Source organism: Cyprinus carpio, chromosome B4 (assembly GCF_018340385.1).
Source record: "Cyprinus carpio isolate SPL01 chromosome B4, ASM1834038v1, whole genome shotgun sequence".
Lineage (NCBI taxonomy): Eukaryota > Metazoa > Chordata > Actinopteri > Cypriniformes > Cyprinidae > Cyprinus > Cyprinus carpio.
In genome coordinates this window covers 15,065,359-15,093,120 of record NC_056600.1, presented here as the reverse complement: position 1 = coordinate 15,093,120, position 27,762 = coordinate 15,065,359, and the positions used below count along the sequence as shown (strand labels likewise).

Here is a 27,762-nt window from a genome sequence, read left to right as displayed (position 1 = left end):
GTGGGATTTGTAGAAACTGATTGGAGCCTAAGCTCAAGTGTCCATTTCACACACACATTCACAAAAGTCCCTAGAGGAGCACACATTTCTCAGTAAAGAGACAAAGACATTCTTTACGGACAATTTATTTCTTAAGCAAACCCAGATGTGATGTTTAACAAAAGTCATTTGCATTCTTTTTTTTATGGTGAAATTAAATCATCGGGTAAGCTCAAAAAATATAGTAATTCATAGAAAATGTGAACACCAGCTGAAGACTGCAGGCTTGCGGGAATAACATCTTTATGGCCATATTGGGAAAGATGTTTTTTATTGAATAACAGCACATTTGTATGATTTTTTAAGAAATATAAAATTCAAACATATTGCAGAACTCAATAATTACACATTATTTAGACTTTTTTTTTTCTTAAAAAGGAACTGGCTTCACATGTAACAACAAAATTTTTGTATTATTTTTTTAAAATAATTTAAAAATATATATTTTATGTTGTAATAAAAAATTATATTTTATTTTATTGACAGCCTTAGTTATAAGGGTTATAAATATATATTTATACATTTTATAAATGTATACTATATGCGGTATATGTTATATATTTATATTGTTATAAATATAAATTATTGATAATTACACCTACAGTAGGATCATGCTACAACTTTCTGTTTAAAAAGATCAATTTTTGCTGTTATTGCTGCAGAACTCAGAGAAGAAGAAATCTCCCCGCTATCATCGCCAAATTGAGGAGAACACAAAAAAGTGGGTGGAGTTTGGCATGTGCCAAGCATGGAGACTTGAGTGTGCAAGAAAGAGTTGTTACAAAACAAAACAGAGTGCTGTTTCATGCAAAAGCAAACTAACTCTTATATAAATAAGTTGAACCTCTTTCAAACAAGAACATATTTACTTTTGCTGTTTTGCAATGCAGCTTGATGTAATTCAAATGTCTCTTTTCCTGTTTGTTTCTTACATGCAGAGTTCTGTCCATGGTGGATACTTGGCGTTTGGGTAAGAGAAACTGTTTAAATGGCCAGTCCTGTCAACGAAAGCACACTTGTGAGATTATTTATCCCTGATCAAATCCTGGAAATATTTCAAACTTTCATGGAAAGTCCCTGCGACTGGAGTTTAAGTTTCAGGGTCACATTCTCTGGCTTGGATGTAATCAGTCTCTAGGTTTATGTGTAGTTAATCAAGCACCCCTTTAGATAAGAGGGAAATGGGCGGAGGAATTCCATACTGTTATATAAGAGTGATTACAGTACATCCTTCCCACTCACAAAGCACGCGCACACACACACACACACACACACACACACACACACACACACACATATATAAGACAAAACGTGTTATCCTGTGTTAGTCAGAATAACATTCAGTGCTGGACACATTTTTTTTTTTTTTCATTTGTAGCTTGTCGTTCACCAAAAAGTTGTTGTTTTTTTCAGTTCCTACAAAGGATATAGAAATTTGTAAAATTATTAAGGTTATTACGTTTTTTTACTGACAGGACTGGATTGGTATAGTTAAGCCAAAATGAAAACTCTGCCATCATTTACTCATGTTGCTCATGTTGTATGGCTTTCTTCTGTAAAGCACAAAAGAAGCTATTTTGCAGAATGCTAATGCTGCTCTTTTCCATGCAACAGATTCACATAGTGACCAAACAAAAGTCAGAATGTACTCTAGTCAGAATAAAATTCGAGAGCTATGGATGAGGGCAGGGCTTTTGGGTTCCATGGGTTTGTAACATCATTGGGTGTGTAATTGATGACAGGTTTGTGTAAACAACCTTAAACACTCACTTTCTTTCTTACGTTCTCTCTGTCCTTCCAGATAAGCGTGTAGTTCCACTGTTTCAAGAGGAAGACCAACAGCAGAGGGTGCTGGTGGGCCTGGTGAGTAGTGGACCGTTCAGTTGTCCATCATCCAGCAGTGGTCAGCAGTAACTCTCCAAACAAAATAAAGCAGACATGCCATCAAAGCAGCTGATATCCGAGTGAATAGGGGACAAGTGGAGACAATTCTAGACCATTATACAAACCTTGACAATGACAGCAAGGATAAAGGTCTTAATAACAAACAGAAGACTTGCCTTAAAATGTTCTTGTGACTGCAGTAGTCCTTAAGATTTATTATTCTTATACGGACCACCCACTATAAATCTAAAAAGGATCAAATGTGAGACCAAATAAAAAGTGAGTCATTGTTGAAATCATCCATTTGGATGAATCCATTAAGGATTTAATGTCATTTAATTATAAAATTATATATTTATAATTTATTGTACAGCTCTCTGGAATTGTTCCGCAGGCAAATTTCCTTGTATGACTGCTAAACTGAGCATAATCCAAGCAACCAGTTTCCTTGATAGTTGTATTTATATTCATGTCTTTTGGATCGCTTGGTGGTTTTTTGTATTTCAAATATATATGTGACCCTGGACCACAAAACCAGTCTTAAGTCGCTGGGGTATATTTGTAGCAATAGCCAAAATTTTTCTTTTATGCCAAAAATCATTAGGATATTAAGTAAAGATCATGTTCCATGAAGATATTTTGTAAATTTCCTACCATAAATATATCAAAACTTAATTTTTGATTAGTAATATGCATTGTTAAGAATTCATTTGGACAACTTCAAAGGCGATTTTCTCAGTATTTTGATTTTTTTTGCACCATCAGATTACAGATTTTCAAATAGTTGTATCTCGGTCAAATATTGTCCAATCCAAATAAACCATACATCAATGGAAAGCTTATTTATTCAGCTTTCAGATGATGTATAAAACTGGGTCCAGGGTCATAGAGGTACATAGCATACTGTATATGTATACACTTTTAGCATATATATATACTACCATTTGTTTTATATATTTATGTATATATATATATATATATATATATATATATATATATTATTTACATATAGAATTAAAACAGTAGTGTACAGTCTACCAATTTTTTTATTTTTTTTTAAAATGACCTACAGACTGTACATTACCATTTTAAAAGCATCCTTATGTGTGAAGTGCATATATACATACATATGTTTTTCTTTTTCAGATGGTGGACAAACTCAGAGAGCACTTAAACAGACATTTATCGCGACTTGGGAAGAAAAAGATTGATTTGTTGGTGGTGAATTATGCTGCGAAGCTGGTATGTGTTTGTGCTTTTGCATCATTATGAAATCAGTTGCAGCACACGTGTTAGCAATTGGCAGCTGTGGGACAAATCTCCTCTGTCGACACAAAACAAAGCTGCACCTTAATCAGAGCTGCACCCTTTTTTGATAATTTTACGTGTTTTAAGTCTGCCACTAGATCAGCTGATAAAACTATTTAGTGATTAGGTTATAAATCATGGACCAAAATGAGTCTTTAAATATCCACAGGGCGACGACCTTCTATCTTGTGGTGTGCGCTTGGTCCAAGAGTGATATACTCTTGACTTTATGCCAAAACACAGTTATCTCCCTCCTGCTTGGAAGATTGGAACAAACCTCATAATGTTCTACTCTCCTATTGCGTAAAGGAAAAAAGTTCAAGATATGCACTAAATATGTTTTCACCGAATCAAATCCCATTTGGGAGACCAAAGGGGAAGCAGACGTTTACTGGTTTGTCCTGTTTTCAGGGTGAGCATGAGGATGTGAGAACCCATGCATTATCTGCCAGGTGTTGCTTGCTGAAGTGAAACTAAAGTGAGCAGGGGTGGTGCGCGTGCATTTGTGCACTCATTAAAAACAGGAAGGGAGAGTGAGTCAGACAGTCCAGTACACTCTCTGATAGTTTTCAGTTGAGGACAGTGAGTTTATTTCCACTGAACATCTTGACAGATTCATAGTAGTTTCTAGTAGTTGAATCTGCTATATGTATTTTTGTAACATACGACTGTGTTCTCTGTTCAGCTGGAACTGGTCTGGCACGTGTTGGAGTTGATGTGGCAGAAGCTGAAGTTGGGCCCCTGGGTGCTTTGCATGTATGTGCACCTGTCCATATTTTAGTTCCTCTTTGGGGGTGCTTGATTTCTTGAATTGAAAGTCTTTAATTTTCTGTTTTAGTACGCAGCAGGGTAGTTCAGAAGAGTGGGCGATGTTTCATGTGATGTTTCGCATTCTGGAAGCAACTAAAGGGCTCTGTCTCCCCCTCCCTCCAGGTAAGAAGACGCCTGACTGAGACAATCTGAGAACACTTAGAAAACAGTTCCAAATCCTAGTGAGCTGCCTGTTTGTCAACTACATGCCTATTAAGTGACTGTTTGGAATGCCCCACATGGACAGCAACTTGCACTGATATTTCTCCTTGCATGAAAAGACTCAACTCAACATACTATACTTTAGTAAAACAGTTCTTGTTGGGAGCATGTTTCTACTATCTAGGGAGGCAGTTCGCTAGAGCTTAGAGTTAATGTTCTTGATATAATAAAAAAAAGGGAGCTGCTGTATTTTTAGAGTTTGATTAATGTTGCCAAAGGGAAAAACTGAATCTTTATTTCTCCCATGGCTGACCAAATACATTTGAACCCTCAAAAGATTAATCAAATGAGCATCTCTCCAAACTCCGAATGAATCCCATGTTATTTAGTGATTGGGTGTGTCCGATTTTCTATAACTCAGTGAGAGAAAAAAGCTGTTTCTGAAATCTGAAGTGTGCCAGATCTATCTGGGTGGATCCACCCTTTGACACAAATGCTTTGGCCTGGGCTCAGGTCTGCCTGGAAGACGATTAGCGGTGGAGTCATTTGAACCAGTGCTTCAGTTCTGTCCACTCTATCCATCACAAAACAGGTTAAATCGCTTAAGTGGTTTATTATGTGTACACTTGTAGGTTATTCCACACTGTTAAGTGTGCTTGGAGTCCGATGTCTCCCACAGCACACTTTTCTCCAGTATGTGGACCATGGCCTTCTTCAGCTCACAGAACCATTTGTTTCACGACTTATGACAGGTACTAATTTAAACACATTTTAATATACCCTGTTCTGAAAACTGTCCATTTACATACATAAAGTACTTAGACTTTACCGGTCAACTTTGAACTCCTGTGCTGTCCTACAGCATATTCTTGGTCACTGCATTAAGGTCTCCAATAGACAAAAAAGGTATCCCTGACCTGCATAAAATGAATTAGATTTTAATCAAACAGTGTCTTTGTATAAATACCAGACCACATTAATTATCCACATTATTAAAGAAACATGGCCATTTAGGAGTTAGTGTTTCATTTAAGAACAATGTTTTGTCCTCTCAATCTTTCTATGTATCTCATGACAGATTTAGATAACAGTGATGCCAATGAGCAGTTGAAGTTCAGTATTCTGAAAAGGCTTCCTGAGGTAAGTTTCCTACTTATCTCTTCTCTTGAAAATCTGTCTTATGAGGTCCGACCCCTGCCCCACTTCTTGCTCAAGCTTGAAGCTGCTTTTGTAGATGTCAGAATTAATCCTGTGTAAAAGAAAAGGAATGTGAGCATGTTTGTGGTCGTGGGTTGGCTCACGGCATGTGCTTGGGCTTCAGTCTTTATTTTCTAGTCTCAAGGCAGCCAACTGAGGAAGTGCGGCAGGTGTAATAGAAAAATGCAAGCCAATTACTCCCTTGCTCATTAGTCCCGCTGTTTCCCATGGTAGTGCACTCATCCATTATTGATTACTCACCTCTTCCTCGTTTTGGAAACATTTTGGATCCTAGTGTTATTGTAAATTTGAAAGTTATTCCAAAAAATCTAAATTTGTCTTCCGAATCTATCATTAAAGTAGATGTTATTCAATTAACCAGTAGCCAAACAGTTGTAGTTTATTATAGTAATGCAGCTTTCCTAAAACTGACAATATTTAACTCAGTATTTTAATGGTGGATAATATTAATATTAATCCAATCAGTGTTAATCCAATCAACTCCCTGTGTCCCACCCAACATTTTTGCTTAAAGAATATTGTATTTGAATCATAAATGTCACATTGCGAACCGATAAATGTCACATTACGGATTGTGAATTCCATTTCATGTTGACATGATGTTTTTGTAATTAGCATATGGAGCAGAAAGTTAGCCAGCAGTGGGATCACCCCATAACTTCTGCATGCATCTCCAGAGAATACGTCAGGACTCTGCTGGAAATAAACTTAGAAAACACGGTGAGTACGGCAGGGGGCAGACCCGGTTCCAGAACCAGAACCAAATTGTGAAAGGATTATAGCTTATTATAGCCTACAGACTAGAAAGCTTGCCAGGAGATGATGCACAAGAGTGCAGAACTCAGTCAGCACTGAACAAAAACGTTTTGAGCAGAGAGTGGATTCTGACTAACTTAAACACCTCTGATTAGTCGTTGCATTTAAGAAATCAACTGATTTGCCTATGATTGGCTACTTTGTTCAACACCTACAAAACACGTTGTAAATAGAAACCTTTGATGCTCTTCAGAACACAAACACAAATACATTGGAGCATTTGTCAGTGTCACCAATTCAACTGAGGGTGCTTATGCTTTCATTTGAGGATTTTTTTTCTTTCTTTTTTTTTTTTTTTTTTTTTGAAAAACACTGCAGCATTAAACTGGTTTGAAAATCTGCCAAACAACTGCAACTAATACTTGGTTGAAAAAGCTTATTAGACTAGATGCTGAATGAAAAAGCTGGCAAGCTTTTTTAAACAAAGAATCAAGCGTTTTGATTCTTAGGAACTGAATCATGGTCTTTGCTCTTACTGTAGTTCAGAACAAATGCTCCCATGTTTACCAGCTAAACTCATGATATTTTTAGGACTCTGCACTCTTGGACTATGGCAGGTCATGTTTCTATCCTGATTTCCTGCCCCTAAACTACCTCGCCAAGATTCTCTCAAACAGGGAGGAACAAGGTACATGGTTTCAGAGATAAAGTCATACATAAAATATATTGTAGGATAGTAAATAGTCATTTACTGTTAGGTAATAATTGTGTGGGTGTTGTATTTCAGCTCAGAACCCTTCTGAAGAGCAGGAGAATGTGGATGTCAGGTTTGTGGAGGAGATGGCCTTAAAGCAGACACAGATCAAGCTGGGCTTTGAAGTCAAGTAAAAAAAAGCCTGGTACAAACGTTAAAGTGGTAAAAAGGGAAACATGGAAAACATTCCGAGAAATTAGGCGGAAAAAGTCCTCCTGACCAAAGAACAAAGCTTGATATATTCAGGTTACTGTAGTAATGTACAGAAGTTTCAATGTCTTAGTAAAAACTGAAGCCCAAAATCATACGTTTGACCAAAGATTATTTGCCAGTTGTCAGTCTGCTCTTTAAATATCACATTTTAGTAGATGGACACATACTGACTGTACTGATGCCAATACGTATGGGGAATATTATGCACTTTTCTATACACACAGATTCGATGGAAGAGCACCAACAAAAAAGACACATAAAGGGATTTTCTTTCCCCCAGATGTTATTTGAGGTCAAATGGGTACATTTGTAAATATTTCAGAAAAAAGAAATAAAAAAATCATATATTCTTTGTACTCTTCAAGCTTAGTTTTTTATATTCTACAGAATAAGATGGTTCTTGTCGATAGCAATTTCCTGAAAGATTATGTTATATTGCTGCCTTTGTATGTTTGCAATTATACTGTTTAGCCTGTAAGGCATACTATTCACTTTGCAGCTGTGTTTAGATGGTTATTGGTTACTTTTATGTACAGCACTTTGAGCTACTACGTGTATGAAAACCACACTATTAATGAAGTTGATTAATAAGCTATAGCTGTGCCAAGATTAGGAGTTGGTGATATGCAAAAATATAAAACCATCCAAATGATTTGGCTAAAGATTATCCATGCAATTAATAGGCGAATCATTTTACTTGCCTCCAGATATATTTGCAAATGTAATTATAAAGTGCTGAAAATTGTTTACCTTTAACATTCTAAATATTACACATTTAAAATAATAGGACATGAGCATTAGTATTTAAAAAAAAAAAAAAAACATTTTTTTGATTATGTTAATTTTGATTGTTATTTTAAATTTAAATTGTGTCTAGTCCATATTACCATATATTTTCAAATGGGGCCTGTGCAAATGTATGTATATGTATTTACATGTATATGCTGTAGAATGCACAATAATGAATGTGATTTTTCATATGAATCTTTCATAATCTTTGTGATTTCAGAGTAGAAAACAATTCCATAACATATCCCATTTGGTTCTGTAAATAATTTCCCTGTATGACTCGGCTGTGCATGGCTCCAGAGGGCATAGCATCATCTCTAGCCCCTCCCCCACCCCTCAGCTCTGGCAAATCTTTAAAGAATCTCTCTGAATTCCAAGCATGCCACCAGAAGGAGCTTTACAGAACTGCTAAGCATTGAAATTGGACCCATATGATAAACAAGTCTTATGTTAGCATCACTAGTTCTGAGGAAATGGACCAGATTCCTCAGGAATGGGAGTACATCTGGACTTTTATTTTTGTGTCTGTAAGCATCATGAGTTTGCAGACTCACTCTAGATCTCAATAGGTTTGTATTTTGGTTTGCGGATGTGGCGAATGTTGGCACCAGGTTCGGTGGGTTTAAAGGGGGCCAGGGCTCCGTAGTGTTTGGGCACTGGCAAAGGATCGACAGTGGGGATGTAAGCATTGGGTCGCAGCTCAGCCGTGGTGTAAACCCCATTGGGAAGCTGGTTCCACTCGTCTTCCTCAGCTAGCTAACAAACATAAACATAGAAATACTTCAGTATCACACAAACATGATGTTAATAGGTGGTTTAAATATTTACCTAAATATTTCAATTAAAGTACGATTCCAAACGGAGCATTAGCACAGACCTGATCAAACATGACAGTCATTATAATGGTAGAATGAATTTAAATACATCAATCACAATCAAGGAGTTTATAAAATGTCTATATCTGTAAGGACAAATCTCATGAAAATGTGTACTTTGTGACCCATAATTTCATATTTAATGATGTTTACTGTAAGATTTGAGTGCATTTGGAAGCTTACCCTGGATTTTTTCTCTGCGTCTGCCTGGCGTCTGTGCTGATCTCGAAGGCAACGCAGCCACTCGTTCTCTATGTTGTCTGAGGGGGGCAGGCCTTGCTCCACACGCCTCTGACACAAGTCCAGCTGTAGTTCCTTGTCTTTCATCTCCTGCTGTAGGGTCATACACTCCGCCTGTCTCATGGACAGCTCTGCTACCACTGCCATCATTTTACGAGTGCGCTCCCTGATCTGAGCCTGCAGCTCGTTCACCTAAAACACAAACATATTCTAAATGAATTTGCTAAAGCTCCTAGTTACATGACCTTATGTGTTTACAGTAACACATAAGGTCATGTAACTAGGAGCTTGTTAAGGATATGGTTCATTAATGTGGGCAGCTGATGTTTTTTGGAGACCATTTTCCAAGTATTTTGTATTGTGGTTTACCACTTGAGGTCCAGTGTAAATTCTGAGTCCTGAAGCAAAACCAACCATGGTGCTATGCAGTGTGTTAGAGTAAATCTGTCTGTAAACTTACTTTCTTAGCCAGATGCAGCGTGTCTTCTTTACCATTCTCAGCTTTGATTTGGATGCGCTGGGAAAGGCGTGTAACCTGCTCATACACAAGCTCCATTTCCAAGAGCTGAGCCTCCTTATCTGTCAAATGCACCTCTAACTAAACACACACAGTGAGTGACATTAACTTTTCCTTTTGATTTTTAATCTATAGGAGTGCATATTTTTCCAACTTTTCTAACAATGAAATGTATTAAACAAATATATATGCTGTACAAATATATGGATAACAAACTAGGTCTAGAATAGAAATAATTATAAATAATGGTAATGTTTATATAATATTCAATTTAAATATATATATAAAATTAAATAATGCAAAAACTATTTTTAAATTAAATTAAGAAATTATTACTCTTAAAAAATCAGTTATAACTAAGTCAGCATCATCTCATATTTTATGCAATAAAATGTGTAAACAATTATTTTGTACAATATAACAAACTAGGTCTAGAATATAAAGAATTCTTAAAAATAATATTTTGAAAATTATTTATAATTATTGTTATTATTATTATTAAGAAATAGCATGAGAAATCAAGTTTTACAAAAAATATAAATTCTGCAAATACACTTGTTTTGGGTGATTGTGCTTAGTGAAACTGACCAACAGGACAGTCCCTGCCAAAAGAGGCATCAACTCCCAAATATTTCCCTTCATGTGGACTGCAACTATACCTGTTCAATCTTCTTGATGAGCTCCTCAGGAGACGGATCTTCTCCACTCAGTTTTCTGGCTCTGGCATGGTTCACACAAGCCTTTTCTAGTTCAGTCAGTCTGTCTTTCGTCTCAGACAGCTATGGCACAGAAAAAAACAGCCGCACCATCAGGACACAATTAAAACAGTGGACTCATTAAAGCCCCTTTGCTCTTATTACACAGATGCACAGACTGTGAGTATTGTATGTGTGTGTGCGCGTGTGTGTGCTTGTATCCCTCTGTAAGTTATTTGGTTAAACGGCGTCAGGCTGGCGGCAGATGTGTCATTGTGCTTTTCAGTCACTAAAGACAACATTGCAGGGCCTTCTGGCTGTCACAACAGAGAAATCATCTGGTGTCAACATGAGGTGATGTACTTGTTTTGTTGTGCTCAATCGAAGGCCAAATGATTGGAAATATCTTCACAAAACATAATAAAGCCAACTGCAATGGATTAATAATTTGCCTATGCTTTAAATTATAATCTAAAAATGTCTCAGGCCCCACCAGATTAAAACCCAGTGTTAAGCATCTCAACAAAGATGAAAAGCTGAAATACAAGTTAGATGTCCAAGTGGACTTGATCTGGAAGAGACCTGAAAGATATCAACGTTATGTAAGACTACAGCCAGGGAGAGTGACACGTGCAACACCAGCTGGAGCCCACAATAGACAGACCAAGGGCTGGTGATAAAGGTCATCTTTTAGTTCTCCGCAAGCTGATGAATAAAGCCTTCTTGAGGAATCTAATGAATTACAACAATAGAAGGTGGGCCGGTGAAGACAATGTTTGGGGTCTCAGTCTTAATCCTTTGTTTCTGTTTGGTGGTTTTCCTGACATTCCATAAAGAGTAGGCTGATTCTCTTGGTTTGTTCAGGGTCTTGCGTTAGTACAGGAAGCCTTGTGATACACAGTAAGAATTGAGACGTTATCACATCACAAAAATATTTCTTACCTTTTATTTCTTCTTACAACAACTTTATTGTCGTACACTAAGTATACATATATGCTGTTCAAGGTTTGGGTCGGTAAGATTTTTTTCATGTTCCTGAGAGAAGTCTTATGTCATTTATTCTTGTGATGACAAAGCTGAATTTTCAGCAGTCATTTCCCCACTCTTCAGTGTCATATGATGCTTCAGAAATCAGTCTAATATGTTGATTTGGTGCAAGAAACATTTCTTTTTCTTCTTATTAATGCTGATTATACTTAACATTTTTGTGGAAATGATACATGTATTATTTGATGAATAGAAAGTTCAAAAGAACTGCATTTATTTTAAATATATATATTTGGTAACATTATTCAAGTCATTACTGTTACTATTGATCAATTTAATGAGTAATATTACTGACCGCAAATTTTGGAACGGCGGTGTAATTGACATTTTCAGTGTAGCAATAATGTGTTGGACATCAGGAAGTGTTTTCAAAGTCAGTATCAGTGAAAAAAAATTGGACTTGAACTATAGTTTGGCATTGCACACAGTGTCTGGGGACATAATATGTTTTCACCCTTACTTTAAGCCCTACAGCAAGGATGAGAACAAGTAACATGATCTAATTTTTAAGTCTTTATTTTATCTGCTCTGATGCAGTAGATGTTTATATGAAGAGATTGTGTTGATTAAACAGGGGTATAAAACTATCAAGGAGATTCTTGCTAAGATGGTTCATTTCAGTTTTATCTCTCAGAAGGAACTATAAATGGTCAAAACAGCACATCTTTGAGTATGTGTATCACTTTAGAGGGCAATAAATGTTTGGAATAGTATATACAATCTAACCTTTACTTACATTCCACTGCATTATAGTGTGTTGGAACTTGTTTTTTGATTTATGCATCTTTGGATGCTTCACCCAAAGCTGGAAGATGCCCAGAGAAGCCACTCACTGTTTTCATTGTTGTTTTAGACAAAGGTTGCACAGTGGTTTCAGAACTGAGATGCAGGTACCTGTATCTGTAATAGGATGCTTTCTTCCTCCAGTGCCCGTTTGCTGGACAACTGTGTCCTGAGAAGGTTATTCTGTCTTTCTTGCTCCTTCTGTTCGATTTTCAGGTTGCTGATTTCATCCTCCATGTTCTGTATCTTCAGGTTGCTGTCTTCGATCATTTTCACCAGCACATTTAGCTTCTCATAGAAAATACACAGTTCCTGCTCTTTTTCTACAAGCTGGATGGCCCTGACAACACAAACACAGATACAAAGTTATGGTTTAAATGCCACCCCAGACTGCGAGAATTCACCTGACAGATCTTGTAATGTTCTCTCACCGCTGGTTGCGCTCTTGCATAGCAGCCTCGTAGCTCTTGCACATATACAACTTTTTTTGCTCCAGCATGTTGATTGTGTCTGTGAGCTTGCCGAGGTTCAATTTCTGCTCCTCTCGTCTCTGGTGCATTTCTTCCAGAACCTGTAACACCCGTGAGAGCTCGTTCTTCATACAGTCTCTGAGCTTGTAGCTGTGAGAATGTTGTAGACGGGACTTTTGCAGCAACCTACAGTGAAACCAAGCATGTTAACCAAACCTTATCTTATGGTGTGATGTAGACAGATTGTAATTGAAAAAAAAAAAAAAAAAAATACTAGGTATAACATATAATGTGAAAGCTACGGTACTTGTCTTTGTTGATAGCAATCAATTGCAGTGTCTTAAGATTATCTTCCAGTTTGGCCAGCTTCTCTTGCACCTCTGCCAGGTTCTGGTTTGAGATGTGGATCAGGCTCAGGTATTTGTTCCGCTCGCCCTTGGTGACTTCATACAGTTTAGCAAACACACCCAGCCTGGTGAGGGTACGGCGACACACAAGTACACATTTACTAAACAGACAACAAGCTAACAAACTTGATTCTTTCTTTATTAGGTAAAAGTTTTAGCTCAGTTTTTAGCCTGTCTCTAGAGTACATGTCAATCACCAGTAAATACCTTGACTGGGTCTCTTGAGTCTGTTTCAAGTGTTCTTGAATAACCAGTCCTTTCCCCTGCAGATCTTGCTTGGCACGCTTATATTTTAGCTGCAACAGCATTCATATCAATAATCAAGCATAACAGAATAGCTTACCCAAAAATGAAAATTCTATCGTGATTTTTTCACCCTCGTGTTGTTCCAAACCCGCATGAGAAATAGGCAACATTTGAAATCAATATTAACTTAAAAAACACATATGGACTTAGAATATAGCAATTATTATTTTGTATGGTGCTTTTTGGGCCCTTCTCATTGTATACTTACTTTTCTCTTCCATAGAAGAAAGAAAACTAGATAGGTTTGAAACGATATGAGGATGAGTAAATGCTGAAAGGATTTTAATTTCTACCTAGAATAATTAATACGTTGGTTTGCTCTTATAGAGCTCAGAAATAAAATCACAGGGCAACAGTGATGCTGATATAACTGTTTTGGATTGAGTAGTATGTAACCTGTGCTTTGAGCAGCTCACGGCTCTTCTGCTCTCTTTCATCTGCTTTGATAAGTATGAGATGATGAAGGTGATGAAGCTCGTCTCTACGGCGATAGGACTCTCTAATCAAAGCCTGTTCCTGCTCCACATACTCTTGAACCAGCTGGACCTTCAGATCTGCCACAGACTGCTACTCTCTCACACATACACACATGAAACATACAGATTGACACAAACCAAAGACAATAGAACATCCGAGATGTGTCACTCCTATAGTTATGAATGGGGAAAAATGCAATGCTCAGTATTGCTGCTCTATCGAAGGAAGCCCCGCCTTCAGAATAAAAGAACCAATGAAAATCTAATAGTCAGCGTGTCGCTGCAGTTAGAAACAGTCAGCATTCTGAGATGTATCTTTAGGACTGGCTGGTCCAGCCTAAAAAATAATTAACACTATTTAAGCAAAAGAAACATCATTTATGAGATTTAACTGGTGATTTCAAATATGAAATTTAAATCATAAGCTTGGTGAACAGTTGAGCAGAATTTGATGTTTCCCATTCAAAGAGATAGGAGTTTCATTTGCATGCCCGAGAGGTGTTTCAAAGATGGCCACCGAGTGACATGAATTGCCTTAAAAGGACTCTGACATAAATTCATTTTGAAATGCATCTTGCCTCACCATTTAGACATTGTGTAAACTGAAAGCCACTTGTCATTATGTACGTACCTTGCTAATCCAACTACGTTTTAGGTTTTCCACTTCCTTTTCCAGATCTCTTCTTCTCTGCAACAAGCAGTCACCCTCTGGGACTGTCTCTCTCTGCACAAAAAAAACAACAACATATACTGTATATATAAAACAGGCAAATTAAATGTGACTATAATTTAAAAGAGAATGTGTATCTTGGGTCAAAATTAGTTTTTTTTTTTTTGTTTTTTTTGAGTAAATTTTTTTTTAAAGATCACCTTTGAACCTTCACTAGATTTAAACAGTGTGATAAAATATTCATCGTAGGCTCTCAGTTAAAGTCAGCTTATAAAGCTTCATGCATACTAACTATAAACTATAATGTTACCATATATTACCATAATGCTGTTTAAAATAGTTTTATATAAGTAAAGCATGTCAAACCACAGGGCATCAACTTCCAAAATGTATTCCATGACAGCTAACATACACTTCATACCAGCATAAAAGATAATATCTACAATTTCGATGTCTCCTTTTTTTTCTTGTTTTTTTTTTTCTGTTGTATTGAAAAGATTATGGTGAAAATATGGCGTAACTGGATGTTTGCGCACAAGTGCTACAACGGCATTTCTCTTACAAAACAAAAATCTCTGAAATCCAATGGAACTAATAGTTCCTGTTATTATAAAATAACTATGATCAGCTGTTCCAAACATAACGTGAGAAAGAAATGATTATACAGCAATTCTGAAATGTAGGATGTCCCAAAATATTTGTGTCTGCAAAAAATCATTCTAAGTAAATGTTACTAAATCCTGGAAAATATGAAAAACACTGTATTAGGATTTTTTTATTAGGATTGTGTGTAAGCAGCAATATTGCATCTAAAGGTGAGAGTCTAGATGTAGTTATTAGATATTAGATGTGTTTTGAGTCACCTGAGCCTGCGTCCTCTCATGTTGCTGTTGAGTGTTAGCAAGAGAGTCTCTGGCCTGTTTCAGCTGCAGTTCATTCCTCTTCAGGGCTCGCATAAGCTTGTCTTTCAGCCGCGTATCTCGAGCCAGTTTATCACGCAGAGACTTGCACTCAGCAACAATCTGCTCCATGTTGATATCCAGCAGACCACTGCAGTCCAAAACAATCAATACAGTAGATTTACTCAAAAAATTGTTTATTTGACTTGTAACACAGCTACATGATTAATTTGCAAACAGATGTCTTCCTCCAACCTTTGATCCATGAACATGGCCTCTTTTTCTTTGGTCATTTGCAGTTCTTTGAGGAGTCTGTCTTGTTTGTTCTCTGCAACCACCAGCTGAGACTTGTGGCCTTCTAGTTCTCGTAGTACCTCTTTTTTTTTGTCTTTTTTCTCCTCGTATTTTTTTTTTATATTCTGTTGTTGTTCTATATGCTCCATATGGTGTTGCCCCATTACTGCAACCTGCTTCTCCAGCTCCCTATGACACGCAAACAGATACAGTGCAAATTAGTCACTCAAACATTTCCAGTGTTTTGTGTAACTTTGCTGGAACAAGCCACATACGATTTCTTGTGGGCAATCCTGTCGATCTCCTTTCCCAGTTGAACAGGTATGAGAAGCACCTGAGCCAGCTCAGCCTGGTGAAAGACATTGCCAACATGTGAAATCCACATCCCAAAGTTCACAGGACGGATACTCCATCCTAATGAATAACAGGTCTTGCTTACCTCATTACTTTCAACAAGATCTTTTAATTTCTCCAGCTCATGTTGTTCTTTCTTTATATGTTTGTGTTGAGTCTCCATGCTCTCACTTAAAGTCTTCACTTCCTGTCTAAGCTGAACCACCTCTTTCCTCACCTCCTCACAACTGTTCTTCATGGCAATGTACCTATTTTCTAGCTCCTGACAACATACAGGACAACATAAATATATACAGTGAGATCCAAACATTTGTCACCATATTGAACAACCTTGGATTATAAACATGGAAATAAACAGGGTTTTGAAACATACTAAAGGAGCTGATACAATTTCTGCTTATTTTTTACAATATTCAGCTGTGATAAAGATGATCATGATGACACACACACATATATACATATATATACATTCATAACTTATTTATAAATATTGGAATTAATAACATACATTTAAAAAATATACTTAAAAAATAATTGAATAAGTTTATGTGTAATGTTCTACACGCACCTTTTTTAATTTTGTGCCGCGTTTCCACCGAAATTACCCAGAACAATTGTACCAGGAACTTTTTTCCCCAGGAACTATTTCCCCCAGACCTGTTGCTTTCTGTGTTTCCACCACGGTCTAAAGTACCGTGAAGATTAGGCAAATAGTCTGGTGACGTAGGTCTGTGCGCGTTTCTCAATACAAAGTACGCAAATCTTGGACTTGCATCCTCGGTAGTTCGGTCTTTGCGCATTCGACTCGGGAGTGTGATGTCCACGACGACGCAAATCCGGTGTTTTGACTAATTTTGGTCCACTGTTAGATTAGTTCCCGGCCTAGTATTGTTAGTTTAGGAGTAGGTTTGGGGGAGGGGTTAGGATTAGGGGTGGTGTTAGGATTAGGCAATCAGGTAGCGATTTGAACGAGGGGGGTAATAATTTGGCAGGGGGTCAAAATTGGGCACAACACCGGTAATTCTGCAAACAGCAGCGTACTTGATAACATCACTTAGCTCGCCTTGGCTACTGCAATTTTCCTCACTGTATATTTACAATAAAACGAAATAGGATATAAAATACCACTGCCTCCTTTCGTTTTTCATTTAAAAATAATAATAGCAGCAGAAATGTACTTATATTTTATGTTTAACCACTAAGGAGACATCAGAGCCACCGGCAAATGTCAGAAGGACTAGCCGAGTTGAGACTTCTCTAGGTCGGATACATGAGCACTGAGCTCCCGCTGATCGCGTGGAGCTGACCATCTCCGAAATCGGCGAAACACATTTTTAAATAGGCGCTGTCTTTATAAATAAACCGCAGATTTGAGTTTTAAACAACTACATTCTCGCCGGAAATACTTTTAAAATTACATTTCATGACACAGTAACAGTAATATTTTGAAAATGATCCGAATAAATGGTGGTTGAAATCACAATGCTGCATGAACTCAACCAATCAGCATGTTTAGCGCCCTAGTCCCACCCCCAAAAGTTCCGGGACTTTGAAAAAGTACAAACTCGCCAGCAGGGACTTTCTGAGGGGCATTTTTTTTTTTACCCGGAACTTTATTTAGTTCCTGGTTTCTGCGGTGGAAACACACCAAGTACCAGCCCAAAGTCCCTAGTTCCTGGGTAAAGTTCCAGCGGTGGAAACACGGCTTTAGATGAAGTAGAAAGATTTGATGTTTTATTATTGAAGAATTTCAGTTTTTTTTTGTGTGTCTGTTTTGAAGCATTTCAGTCTCCCTAGTAAACAGTATGATTTGTCTGGAATACCCAGTGATGAATTCATCCTAAATCATCATGGTACCAGCAATACTTACAGATGGTTTAGGTTGTTCCTGGTATTCTTTCTCAAGACAGAGCTTCTCCTCTTTTAGACTAAAAAGGAGAAACAAAATTCTGTGAAACAAATTTCATACATTTTACAGAAATCAGGACATGAACAGAATCGAGATATGAAGCAATTCATACAAAAAGGAACTCAAATATGCATGATATAAACTTTGAGAAGCAAAACAATCATTTTTAACCACACAGGATATTTCACAATTATAAATGTGACTAAGGTTATTGAACATTTTAATACGTACAAATATTCTAGCTGAATGCAGGTACTGCTGTTAAAATGAACCGAACTGCCCCAACAAAGGAGACTACAGTGAGCAAAAGCATGCTGTGCAAAGTGAATCCATGTCAGTTTGGCTAAGGATGAAGGATCCACTCAGGACATGCTGTAATAGCCACATGTGTAGAAACTACATCTGGCTGTAATATGCCTGCAGTATGAATTCCTGTCTAACCAACTTACAAACAAAAAATACATCTCTAGTACAGTGGTTCTCTTCTCAGAAATGTTAGAAGTTCAAACTTAGAAGTTCTTATATTATAAAATTAATGTTAACATGTTAACACAATCACTAAATTCACTGTTAAGACTTGGTGCTTCTTGTCAATTAAAAATGCAATTGCGTTCTATGCATGCATGCGTGTTCTATGTCAACAGCATCACAGGCATGCGTTGTTTGCATGCGGAGGAACACACACACATGCATCACGGTACTCTCCATAATGGCAGATGATTTGGAAGAGAAGAATTGTTGAATGTAGTCGTTATTTTTGTTTTCTTTGTGTACAAAAAGTATTCTTGTAGCTTCGTAAAATTACGGTTGAACCACTGATGTCACATGGACTATTTTAATGATGTCCTTACTATGACTATGTTTATGAGCCTTGAACGTGTCAGTTGCGTTGCTCTCTATGGAGGGCATAGAGAATTTCAGATAAAGTACCTTTCAGTCTACAAGTCACAGCGAGTCTTCACTAAACCATGTCAAACACCTCTTCTTTCTGCATATTCTAAATGCACACATCTTAGCATAGTCCTGCAGAGCATCTTACCACTCAAACTGGAACTGCATCTGATATTCTCTTTCTTCCTCCTCCTTCAGCTGGTTGTAGTACTGCAGAAGCGTTTGTTTTAGTCTGCTGACCTCTGTGTCTGGTCCCTCGGGAAACAGCTCGGCCTTCTCCAGCTCCTGCTTCTTCTGATCCAGCGTGGTGCGTAAGGCCTTTGCTTCCTGCAGCAGATGCATTTCTGTTTCCTGAGACCTTTTTAGAGTTTCATGTAAGAGGTTGAAGCTAGCCCTAAGACGAGCCATTTTCTCCCCACTGATCTTTCCCATGGAGAACAGCTGAGGACAAAGATGAAAAAGAACTATCAATGATCCAACAGCCAAATAAACATTAACTTAATTGCATTTCAAAGCCGAACAGGTTGATGGAGATTTACTGAGACTCATTTCAGGTGCATCTTAGAGCAAATCCACATGTGTGCCACTTGCATTTAAACTCCAGAATGGAAAGGATGGATCTAAGCTTTGAGTGTTGTTTATCTGACCACTGAAGTTGACATTTTCTATATAAGCATCTCTGATTATCAACAGAAAATATGAACATGTGTGGTTTTCTCCTTTATAGTGGAGACAAACAAACAAGGTTTGAGAGCTCGTACCCAAGATATGCAGTAAATCTCTTCCAGATTTGAAGATATTATACTTGCTGTGCAGGGCTGGGATCCATATAATGTTGCAGATCTTTCACATTAATATTAACTGCTTTGATGTAAGATTAATTTAACTTACAGGCAATACGCAAATGAAAACCAGCATCTGTGAGATAGAGGCTCTTGTTAAATATGCTTGTAATTTCTTAAAATTCAATCACAAAAAAGGTCTGTTTTCCATTTTCAATTGTGTAGCGATACAGGTTACTTTCAAACCCTGAAAATTTCTGTTGGTCAGCATGGCAAATTCGTGTGACCAACTTGAACCGATGCAAAATGTGCATGGAAAAATCTTTCGCCCTCATGTGAAATTCACATAAATATCTATTAAAATGATTGGCTTTCACCTCACAAGTTTGTATAACAACAGTATGATCACACCTTTATGATTATTTCTAAATTTCATAGCCAATGTTTTTAGAGCTTGTGATAATGTTGCACCAATTTAATTCACTCAAAGTTGTTTTTGACATTTGCTGGACATTTTTCTTGAGAAGCAGCTTGTGTGTTATCACTTCCTATTTTATAGCACATTTATTTTGAGACTTCCTGCAGTGAGCCAAGGCAGGAGACTTAAAGCTGGTAACAGTCAAGTTTATGGGAAATCATGAGGCACACATGTGGAGGACCAGCTTTGAAGTAAGATACTGGAGCACATCTTACAATAGGCAGTTTGGGATAACATTTCTCTTTGCTGATCTATTAGAAAGAAAAGGGAGTATAAAATGGAGTATACTGATGATAACAGACTTCTGCAGAAAATTGCAGCACCAATTCAATTGGGAAAAAACTAAACAAAACTGTGACGCTATTTCTGGCAGACGTCTCGACCCATCTGCTAAAGATTAAATAAATACTAAAGTTTATGACACCAAAGTCCCAAACAATGCTTACTTACAAACAAAGTATTACAGCCAATACTACAGTAAAACACTGCTTTGTTATAACAAATGATCCTATGCCAAAACAAACACATTAGCAATGCGTAATGCAAACACATAACAGTATGAATAAATAATGACAGACAATATTTTGCAGAGCACTTCAGTATTTACAGGAATACAGGGAAAGCAATATGACTGTTTTATTAAGTTCACCCAAAAGTTAATATTCTGTTATTATTTATTCACCCTCATGTTGTTTCAAACCTCTATGACAACTTGCGGATAAGTATATGAAGACAGAATGTTCATTTTTGGATGAACTTTCACTTTAAATCTAATTCTGTTTTAACAAAAAACTCCAACTAGTGCCTTCGCGATACTTGAATTGCTTATCTGGCTCATTCTTTCATATACTGTAGATTAAACTCAAGGTAAATAATAAAGACAAACATCATTCCTAAATACTGAGTCATAGTGCTGTGTTTCAGGAGAAAGTGTGAGTGGTCCTATTCCACCAAATTCTTCCTGCGTTGATGTCGACTGTGCAATTATGCAATGCACAGCTGCCCCACCCACATTTTCTTTCTTTCTCGCTCTCTCTCCTCTGATATTAATGACAAAGCTGTTGCACTTTGAGGCAGTTCTCTTCAGTTCTCTGTCTCAGTTTGGTTCACTTTTTTGAGAACATGAAACTGGTGTACGTGTGCTGTTCTCTGCTGATAGTCGTCTGGCAGGAGGTAGAAGCTTCTAGTAGTGGCCCCTCTGGGGTTCTGGACAGGGTGTCAGGAGGTTCCAGCTGCTCCCAGGTGAGACTCAAGCCAGCTGGGCAATGTGAAGATGAGGAAGAGTGCCCGTACCAGATCACACTGCCACCTCTGACTATCCAGCTTCCCAAACAATTCCGACTACTGGAGAAGACCATGAAGGAACTGCAAAGCTTGAAAGAGACAGTAAACAGGTTGAAGAGCTCCTGTCTGGAGTGCAGCTCACAGCAAGTGGACCGCAACTTGCAGAAGGACAGTGGAGACCCTCCGACAAACAGCGCAGAACTGAGTCAAGGGGATACCAGTACAAGAGTCTACCGGAATGGGAACAGCAGTGATAATGAGATTGTACAACACATGCAGGTGAAGATGAATCGCATGTCTGCCAGCCTGAAGAATGCACGTTCACAGATTAACTCCCTTCAGGGCCGTCTAGAGGAACTTAACCTCCTCAATCTGCAAAATGTGGAGGATATAGTGGACAGAAAAGTTGAGAACATTACCGGGATTGTCAACAAAATCAGCAGCACTTGCACAAATTGTCCAGGACAACAACATCAACCACAACCATTACAGCGTAAGTTAAATTAAGTTAATAATTTTACTTAAAAAGGCTCAATGCGAGTACATTTTCATGAATACCATATTGAAATATTGTAATATATATATATATATATATATATATATATATATATATATATATATATATATATATATATATATATATATATATATATATATATATATATATTAAATTAAATTTATGCATTTAGCAGGCTCTTTTATCCAAAGCGGCTTACAGTGCATTCAGGCTATCAATTTTTACCTATCGTGTTCCCAGGGAATCGAACCCCCAACCTTGTGCTTGTTAACGCAATGCTCTACCACTTGAGCTACAGGAGCACTATATATATATACACTGTATGTATATATACACAGTATACACACACTTGAGTTGTATAAGAGCACAAAGTCTCTACTCTAATGCTCACCAAGGCTGCACTTATTTGATCAAAAATACAGTAAAAAATGTAATTTTGTGAGATGATATTACAATTTAAAATATGTTTAATATGTTCTGTGTTAGAACACACAGAACTGGGGTAAATAAGAATATAATTTAGATCATTTACATATAAGAACCTCATAGAATGCTTTTCAAGCTGCCTCCTCAAACAGGGGCTATCGCATTGAAGTTTCTTCAGTTTATTATTAGGCAATTTAACTGCCAGGAGACAGGCTTCTGGAATAGTTTTGTGAATCCTCATTGAAATCTTCTGACTTGGATTCACAAAATCAGATGTGGAATGAAAACGAATTATACCAGTGCTTGCATTTCAAAAAATTAAAACCTGCTGCAGGGATGAAATCTAGTCACAGAATCACATGGTGATGAAATAAATGTAATAAGCACCACTGAACCAAATTATATTTTGGGTCATCTACACAATTTTATCAAGCATATTATTAAACATATACAAACACATATGTTTCATACATTCTAACATTTTAAAATCTGTATGACCTTAAAGGGGTAGTTCACCCAAAAATGAAAATTAGCCCATAAATTACTCACCCTCAAGTTAGTCGTATATGACTTTCTTCTTTCAGACGAATCCAGTCGGAGTTTTATTAAAAATAGTTTTTGAACTTTCAAGCTCTTTAATGGCATTCAGCAGGTGTTGCATGCATCAATCCAAAAGAAGTTAAATAAAAAGTGTCCATCCATAAAAAAATTTGTTTTTGTATGTGTTTTGTGGAATTTAGATGTTGTTGAATTAGTAATCACTTTAATGTAGCTTGCGCCAACAGTTGTACACAGAAGCAACTCCAGGCGGATGACGTATAGGGTCGGCATTGTCCATGAGCTGTTGAGTCTCATGAAAACCAACGTTTGTTAACAGGAGCAAAGGAAGCAAAGTTTCCTTACTTTAGCTAAGGAAAACCAGTCTCCTCTTGGCTTATATTGAAATCCTCTGACATTCTTCTTTACAAATCCTTGTTTTGTACTTGTAATTAGTGACCGTTGTTTTGTTTTGATCTCTCCCCTGCGCTTCCGCGTTCGTCACTTCTGAGCGGCGCATGCGCAAAGCCGACCTCCATACGTCATCTGCCAGGAACTGCTTCCGTGTACAACAATATTTTTCTTACAAAAATGCATTGATTATCTACAGGAGGCCTTTGTTCACCCCCCGAAGCCATATGAGACACTTTTTTCGATGGGCGCTTTTTATTTAACTTCTTTTGGACTGATGTATGCAACACCCACTAAGTGGCATTAAACAGCTTGAAAGATCAAAGACAATTTTTAATATAACTCCGACCTGATTTGTCTGAAAGAAGAAAGTCATATACACCTAGGATAACTTGAGGGTGAGTAATTAATGGGCTAATTTTCATTTTTGAGTGAACTAACCCTTTAAAGTGATAGTTCACCCAAACATTACAGTTCTGTTGACATTTGCGCACTCTCATGTTGTTCCAAACCTGTTCCAAACACAAAATTATATATTTTGAAGAATGTTGGTAACCAGACAGTTGCTGGTAGACATTGAATTATATAGTATGGGGAAAAATACTATGGAAGTCAATGGGAACCAGAAACTGTTTGGCCACCCACAGTCTCCAAAATATATTATATTGTGTTCAGCAGAAGAAACAAACTCATATAGGTTTGAAACAAAATTGAGTAAATTATTGATTTGAATAAATGGTGACAGATTTTTATTTTGGGGTGAAACATTTCTTTCAGTCCCTGATGCATGTGTAAATTACACAGCATGCTTAAAAGTCTCTCTCTTCACAGATCTCATCACTCTCAGAGACTGCTCTGACATCAGCACACTGACGCAGAGAAAAAATGGGATATACCAGGTGACCCCTGATCCCAGAAATCGCAGCTTTGCGGTGTACTGTGACATGGAGGAATTTGGTGGCGGGTGGACTGTCTTGCAGCGTCGCATCAATGGCAGTGTGAACTTCAACCGCACCTGGGCTGACTACAAGAAGGGCTTTGGTGACCCTAAAGGTGAGTTCTGGCTTGGCAATGATAAAATCCACCTGCTCACCAAAACCAAGGACATGATCCTGCGCATTGAGCTCGAAGATTTTGAGGGCACACGTGGGTATGCCAAGTACGAACAGTTCTACGTATCCAATGAGTTCCTCAATTATCGGCTGTCTTTGAGCGGGTACTCGGGGACTGCTGGAAATGCTCTGCAGTTTAGCAAACACTTCAACCATGATCAGAAGTTTTTCACTACACCGGACAAGGACAACGACATGTACCCCTCAGGGAACTGTGGAGCATACTACGGATCGGGCTGGTGGTTTGATGCCTGCATGTCAGCAAACCTCAATGGCAAATACTACAAAACAAAGTACAAAGGGAAGAGGGATGGGATCTTCTGGAGCACGTGGCACAACCTGACTTCTGAGTACTATCCAACAAACTACAGACAAACATTTAAAAATGTCAAAATGATGATAAGGCCAAAGAATTATGCACCCTAAGCCAAATGAAGTATAAATGAACAATAATTTTTGGGGCAGTTACGCACTTTTCCTTAAGAACAACTTATAAAGATATAGCTTGTGATTCATTACAAATCGTCAAACTTTAACAGAACTGCAGTTAAAAAAATAAAATGTATAAATGTGTATTTGCAAAGCACATCAAAATGCTATCCAGCTATGGTTTCATATTTTTGTGTATGTGCTACTGCCATCTTGTGTTTAACTGGTGTACTACACCATCCTCTTTATGTACTCCTGATGAGTGCATTTTTTCCCTGTGTTGATGTATTTAGTGGGACACACTGAACAGCTTTTTAAAATAGCTTATTTTAAAATTATTTGATTTATACTGTCCATAATCTTCTGGTGGACTTTTTTAATTTTAAATATATATTTTTACTGAAAATTATTATTTTTTTTACTGTGGGTAGATGTTTATACATATGATTGAAAGCTAACAGACATGGACTAAAGGCCCATAAGGTTGATAAAAAGATACTATAGCATATCTGTGACATCCAAGAAGGAAATGTACAGTATTCATTTTGAAAGCACGGGATGGTTTTTTAAAGGTTTTTTTTTTTTTTTTTTACCAGTCTGAAATTAATAAGTTTAGTTTTTTTCTAATCATTATTAGCCAACTTTTTCAGAAACTGTTTGTATATTGGAGAAATTATATCAAACACCTCAATTGATGCTTTTAAATCAACAAATAAAACTGCATCTAAACGTTGAGAGTTGGTTTTGGACCTTCTCACACACAGTCCTTCGGTGGAGCACATTTTTGTACTCAACTCAATTCTGATACCACACTGTATGATGAATACACACACACAAAAAATACCCACATTAGCGTCATAGTATTTTACCAGTTTTGCCAATTTAACAAGATAAATTATTATTATTTTAAAGACCGTCTACCTGTTCCAGGTACTGCAGGGCTGGGTTTGATGATATGACAGCAGACTGTTCATGTTGTGAATCAGCTTCTGGAGCTATTGCAGAAATGGGCGTGGCCCTCCCACTGGAGCCTTCCTCCTCCTCAGAGCTCCGCCCCTCCGCTTGACTCATGAGCTACAAATAATACATTTACTTTTAAAGACAATCACATGAAAATTACATTTTAATCTGCTAAATCAATGCATGAACTATTTCCCACTGCTTTACATAATCTTGACCCTGAAATCTGAAACTACACCTCTGCATGATTCAGAGCAGGTTTGTGGCAGCTGTAGACAATTAACCTCAGTAATGTTAATTGGGGACACGTATTTAGTGGAGGCTGCTCATTCTTCCAGTGACAATAACAAACGATAGTTATCATGGCGCAACATAACAATGCACAAACTGAGACTGCACAGAGTTATTCAGGTAGACTGTTAACAATTTAAAGGGTATTAATATACAGTATTAGACTGTAAAATACTGTTGTAGTATAGTATTAGGCAGTTTTTCTGTATTTTAGCACAAATCTTGGCCAAATGTGTTCAATTCCAAGCTGTTAAGATAGTCTCGGGCTTTTCTGACCCACTTAATTATAATACAAGCATTAAATGTAAATTTTCTACATTTTAGTCCGTTTAGTATTATTGTATATATCAAGCAAGTTATGTCTTTCGACGCTGTATTTATAACTTACCGTAATGTTTAAGTTCTTTAGCCGGGAAGTCTTTCAATCTCTGTCGTTTCAGTCACTGTTTTCCTGCGCGCGACGCGGTCTCCATAGCAACTCCTCCAGAGGGGATCACGCGCGCGCGCAGCCGCAGCGCCACGTTGAGAGCTTTAGGGAGTTAAACTTTTCTTTTTCTTCAGCGTTTCTGACAGTTTCTTAACCCTTTTTTCGCAGATACTGAAACGGATAAGAGCTACGTAAGTGTATTTAAACGCAGGCAGCCATTAACGTTCTCGCCTAACCGCCAGTACGTTTTGGCAATCGTCTCCCCTCTGCAAAAACAGGACAGCTGTGAAACTGGTAAGAAACCACGAGAGATGCTTTTCCGTACTGTATGAAATAAGGAAAGGTTTAAAAACACAAAGTATCGTGGTTTATTGTGCAGAGAAAACGTGTCTCTGCGCTTGAAAAGGTGTACTTTTATTTATTTATTTATTTTTTTGGCTCAGAATGGTGTAGGCCTTCTACATGCAACTATTGTTTTTTTTTTGTTTTTTTTTTTTTTTTTTTTTTTTTTTTTTAGTGTATGCATGCATTTTCTTTTTTTATTTTTCATAAAATGCTCGAATAACTTCCTATAGATTTCGAAATGTCCAGTTTTGAGCATCTTACAGAATACCATATTCCACAAAGCAATATACTTTTATTTAGCTATTGCTAAATTGTAGTAGGTGGTATGCGGTACAGTGTCTGTAGTAAGGTAGTGTTCACGTCAGTTTTGAGCATCTTGACCGCCCTGGCCTCAAGAATGCAAATACGCATCAAGTGCATATTTGTAACAGACTGAACTGATGGAATTGTGTGACTTTACCAGTCTTGGCAGATGACGGATCATTTAGAGCATCTTCACCTGCTCATGAAAATAACAGAAGAGAAATCCGATATGATTACAGGTAAAGGTGAAGTTGCAAAGAAGTGTATATTTTCCTTCCCCCTCACATGTTCAAGTGTTTTCTACACACCCACCCCCCCCTAAAATGTTGCCTGTAGCCCAGTACATTGGACTTCGTCAACAGTGACCACTTTTGAGCCTTTCTCTTTTGACGAGCGTGATGCTGCACGGAAAGTTGCGCGTGAGAGGAGACTGCAGGAGTTTCGCCAGATGCAGGAACAGCAATGGGTGAGAATGCTGTCCTATGAAGACGATCAATCTGAAGATGCTGTAAACCATCAGATGTCTGTTTGTATCTGTAAAATGCCTATTTTGACTTTTTCAGCGTTCAACATTTAAAGCACATCCAATAAGAAGATACAAACCACATGTTCAACTATGTGGACAGTCCCAGACCCATTCACAACAGTCAAAATAACGTCGAAAAAAAAAATTAAGAATTGACTTTTAAAGTTT

The 27,762-nt window shown here is 37.4% G+C and overlaps 4 protein-coding genes across 5 annotated transcripts in view; 3 read left to right on the top strand and 1 right to left on the bottom strand.

The window, feature by feature from the left end:
• Positions 1-7,500, top strand: part of LOC109074624 (gamma-secretase activating protein) — a 13,969-nt gene extending 6,469 nt beyond the window's left edge. The window contains 11 exon segments of the mRNA XM_042722158.1: positions 702-760; positions 978-1,009; positions 1,841-1,902; positions 3,070-3,165; positions 3,917-3,987; positions 4,070-4,164; positions 4,836-4,955; positions 5,282-5,343; positions 6,037-6,141; positions 6,769-6,865; positions 6,965-7,500. Of these exon segments, the coding sequence (XP_042578092.1) occupies positions 702-760; positions 978-1,009; positions 1,841-1,902; positions 3,070-3,165; positions 3,917-3,987; positions 4,070-4,164; positions 4,836-4,955; positions 5,282-5,343; positions 6,037-6,141; positions 6,769-6,865; positions 6,965-7,065 (900 nt within the window). The 3' untranslated portion in view covers positions 7,066-7,500.
• On the bottom strand, positions 4,950-26,591 carry ccdc146 (coiled-coil domain containing 146). Of its 2 annotated transcripts, XM_019076741.2 has the most exons (19): positions 26,382-26,591; positions 25,664-25,816; positions 18,915-19,207; positions 17,837-17,894; positions 16,052-16,228; positions 15,888-15,961; positions 15,574-15,801; positions 15,283-15,469; positions 14,381-14,473; positions 13,670-13,840; positions 13,175-13,263; positions 12,868-13,032; positions 12,522-12,746; positions 12,202-12,430; positions 10,225-10,344; positions 9,509-9,646; positions 8,992-9,240; positions 8,488-8,689; positions 4,950-5,452 (listed from the first exon to the last, which is right to left on the bottom strand). In XM_019076741.2, the coding sequence occupies exons 2-18, from the start codon at positions 25,811-25,813 to the stop codon at positions 8,489-8,491; spliced, it is 2,847 nt and encodes a 948-aa protein (XP_018932286.2). In that variant the 5' UTR covers positions 25,814-25,816; positions 26,382-26,591; the 3' UTR covers positions 4,950-5,452; position 8,488. The 2 variants fall into 2 exon arrangements, with proteins under 2 accessions (XP_018932286.2, XP_042578089.1); XM_042722155.1 differs by lacking the exon at positions 4,950-5,452 and having other exon boundaries at positions 8,397-8,689.
• Positions 21,073-25,477, top strand: LOC109059540 (fibroleukin-like). The gene is made up of 2 exons (XM_042722156.1): positions 21,073-21,803; positions 24,033-25,477. Exons 1-2 carry the CDS (start codon positions 21,149-21,151, stop codon positions 24,737-24,739), a joined length of 1,362 nt encoding a protein of 453 aa, XP_042578090.1. The 5' UTR covers positions 21,073-21,148; the 3' UTR covers positions 24,740-25,477.
• LOC122137033 (siaz-interacting nuclear protein) lies at positions 25,968-27,762 on the top strand. Its single transcript, XM_042722157.1, has 5 exons — positions 25,968-26,113; positions 26,589-26,714; positions 27,229-27,307; positions 27,405-27,534; positions 27,632-27,762. The coding sequence occupies exons 1-5, from the start codon at positions 26,065-26,067 to the stop codon at positions 27,722-27,724; spliced, it is 477 nt and encodes a 158-aa protein (XP_042578091.1). The 5' UTR covers positions 25,968-26,064; the 3' UTR covers positions 27,725-27,762.

What these genes read in the sequence shown, in the direction of transcription:
- ccdc146 (XM_019076741.2), bottom strand. Translation starts at nt 25,813, where the DNA reads ATGAGTCAAGCGGAGGGGCGGAGCTCTGAGGAGGAGGAAGGCTCCAGT. An exon ending in ATGAGAGGACGCAGGCTCAG is followed by an intron (nt 14,474 to 15,282) that starts GTGACTCAAAAC and finishes TTTTTTGTGCAG; the next exon opens with AGAGAGACAGTCCCAGAGGG. An exon ending in GTGAGCTGCTCAAAGCACAG is followed by an intron (nt 13,264 to 13,669) that starts GTTACATACTAC and finishes ATGCTGTTGCAG; the next exon opens with CTAAAATATAAGCGTGCCAA.
- LOC122137033 (XM_042722157.1), top strand. Translation starts at nt 26,065, where the DNA reads ATGGCGCAACATAACAATGCACAAACTGAGACTGCACAGAGTTATTCA. An exon ending in ACAGGACAGCTGTGAAACTG is followed by an intron (nt 26,715 to 27,228) that starts GTAAGAAACCAC and finishes TGACTTTACCAG; the next exon opens with TCTTGGCAGATGACGGATCA. An exon ending in AGATGCAGGAACAGCAATGG is followed by an intron (nt 27,535 to 27,631) that starts GTGAGAATGCTG and finishes TGACTTTTTCAG; the next exon opens with CGTTCAACATTTAAAGCACA.
- LOC109059540 (XM_042722156.1), top strand. Translation starts at nt 21,149, where the DNA reads ATGAAACTGGTGTACGTGTGCTGTTCTCTGCTGATAGTCGTCTGGCAG. An exon ending in TCAACCACAACCATTACAGC is followed by an intron (nt 21,804 to 24,032) that starts GTAAGTTAAATT and finishes CTCTCTTCACAG; the next exon opens with ATCTCATCACTCTCAGAGAC.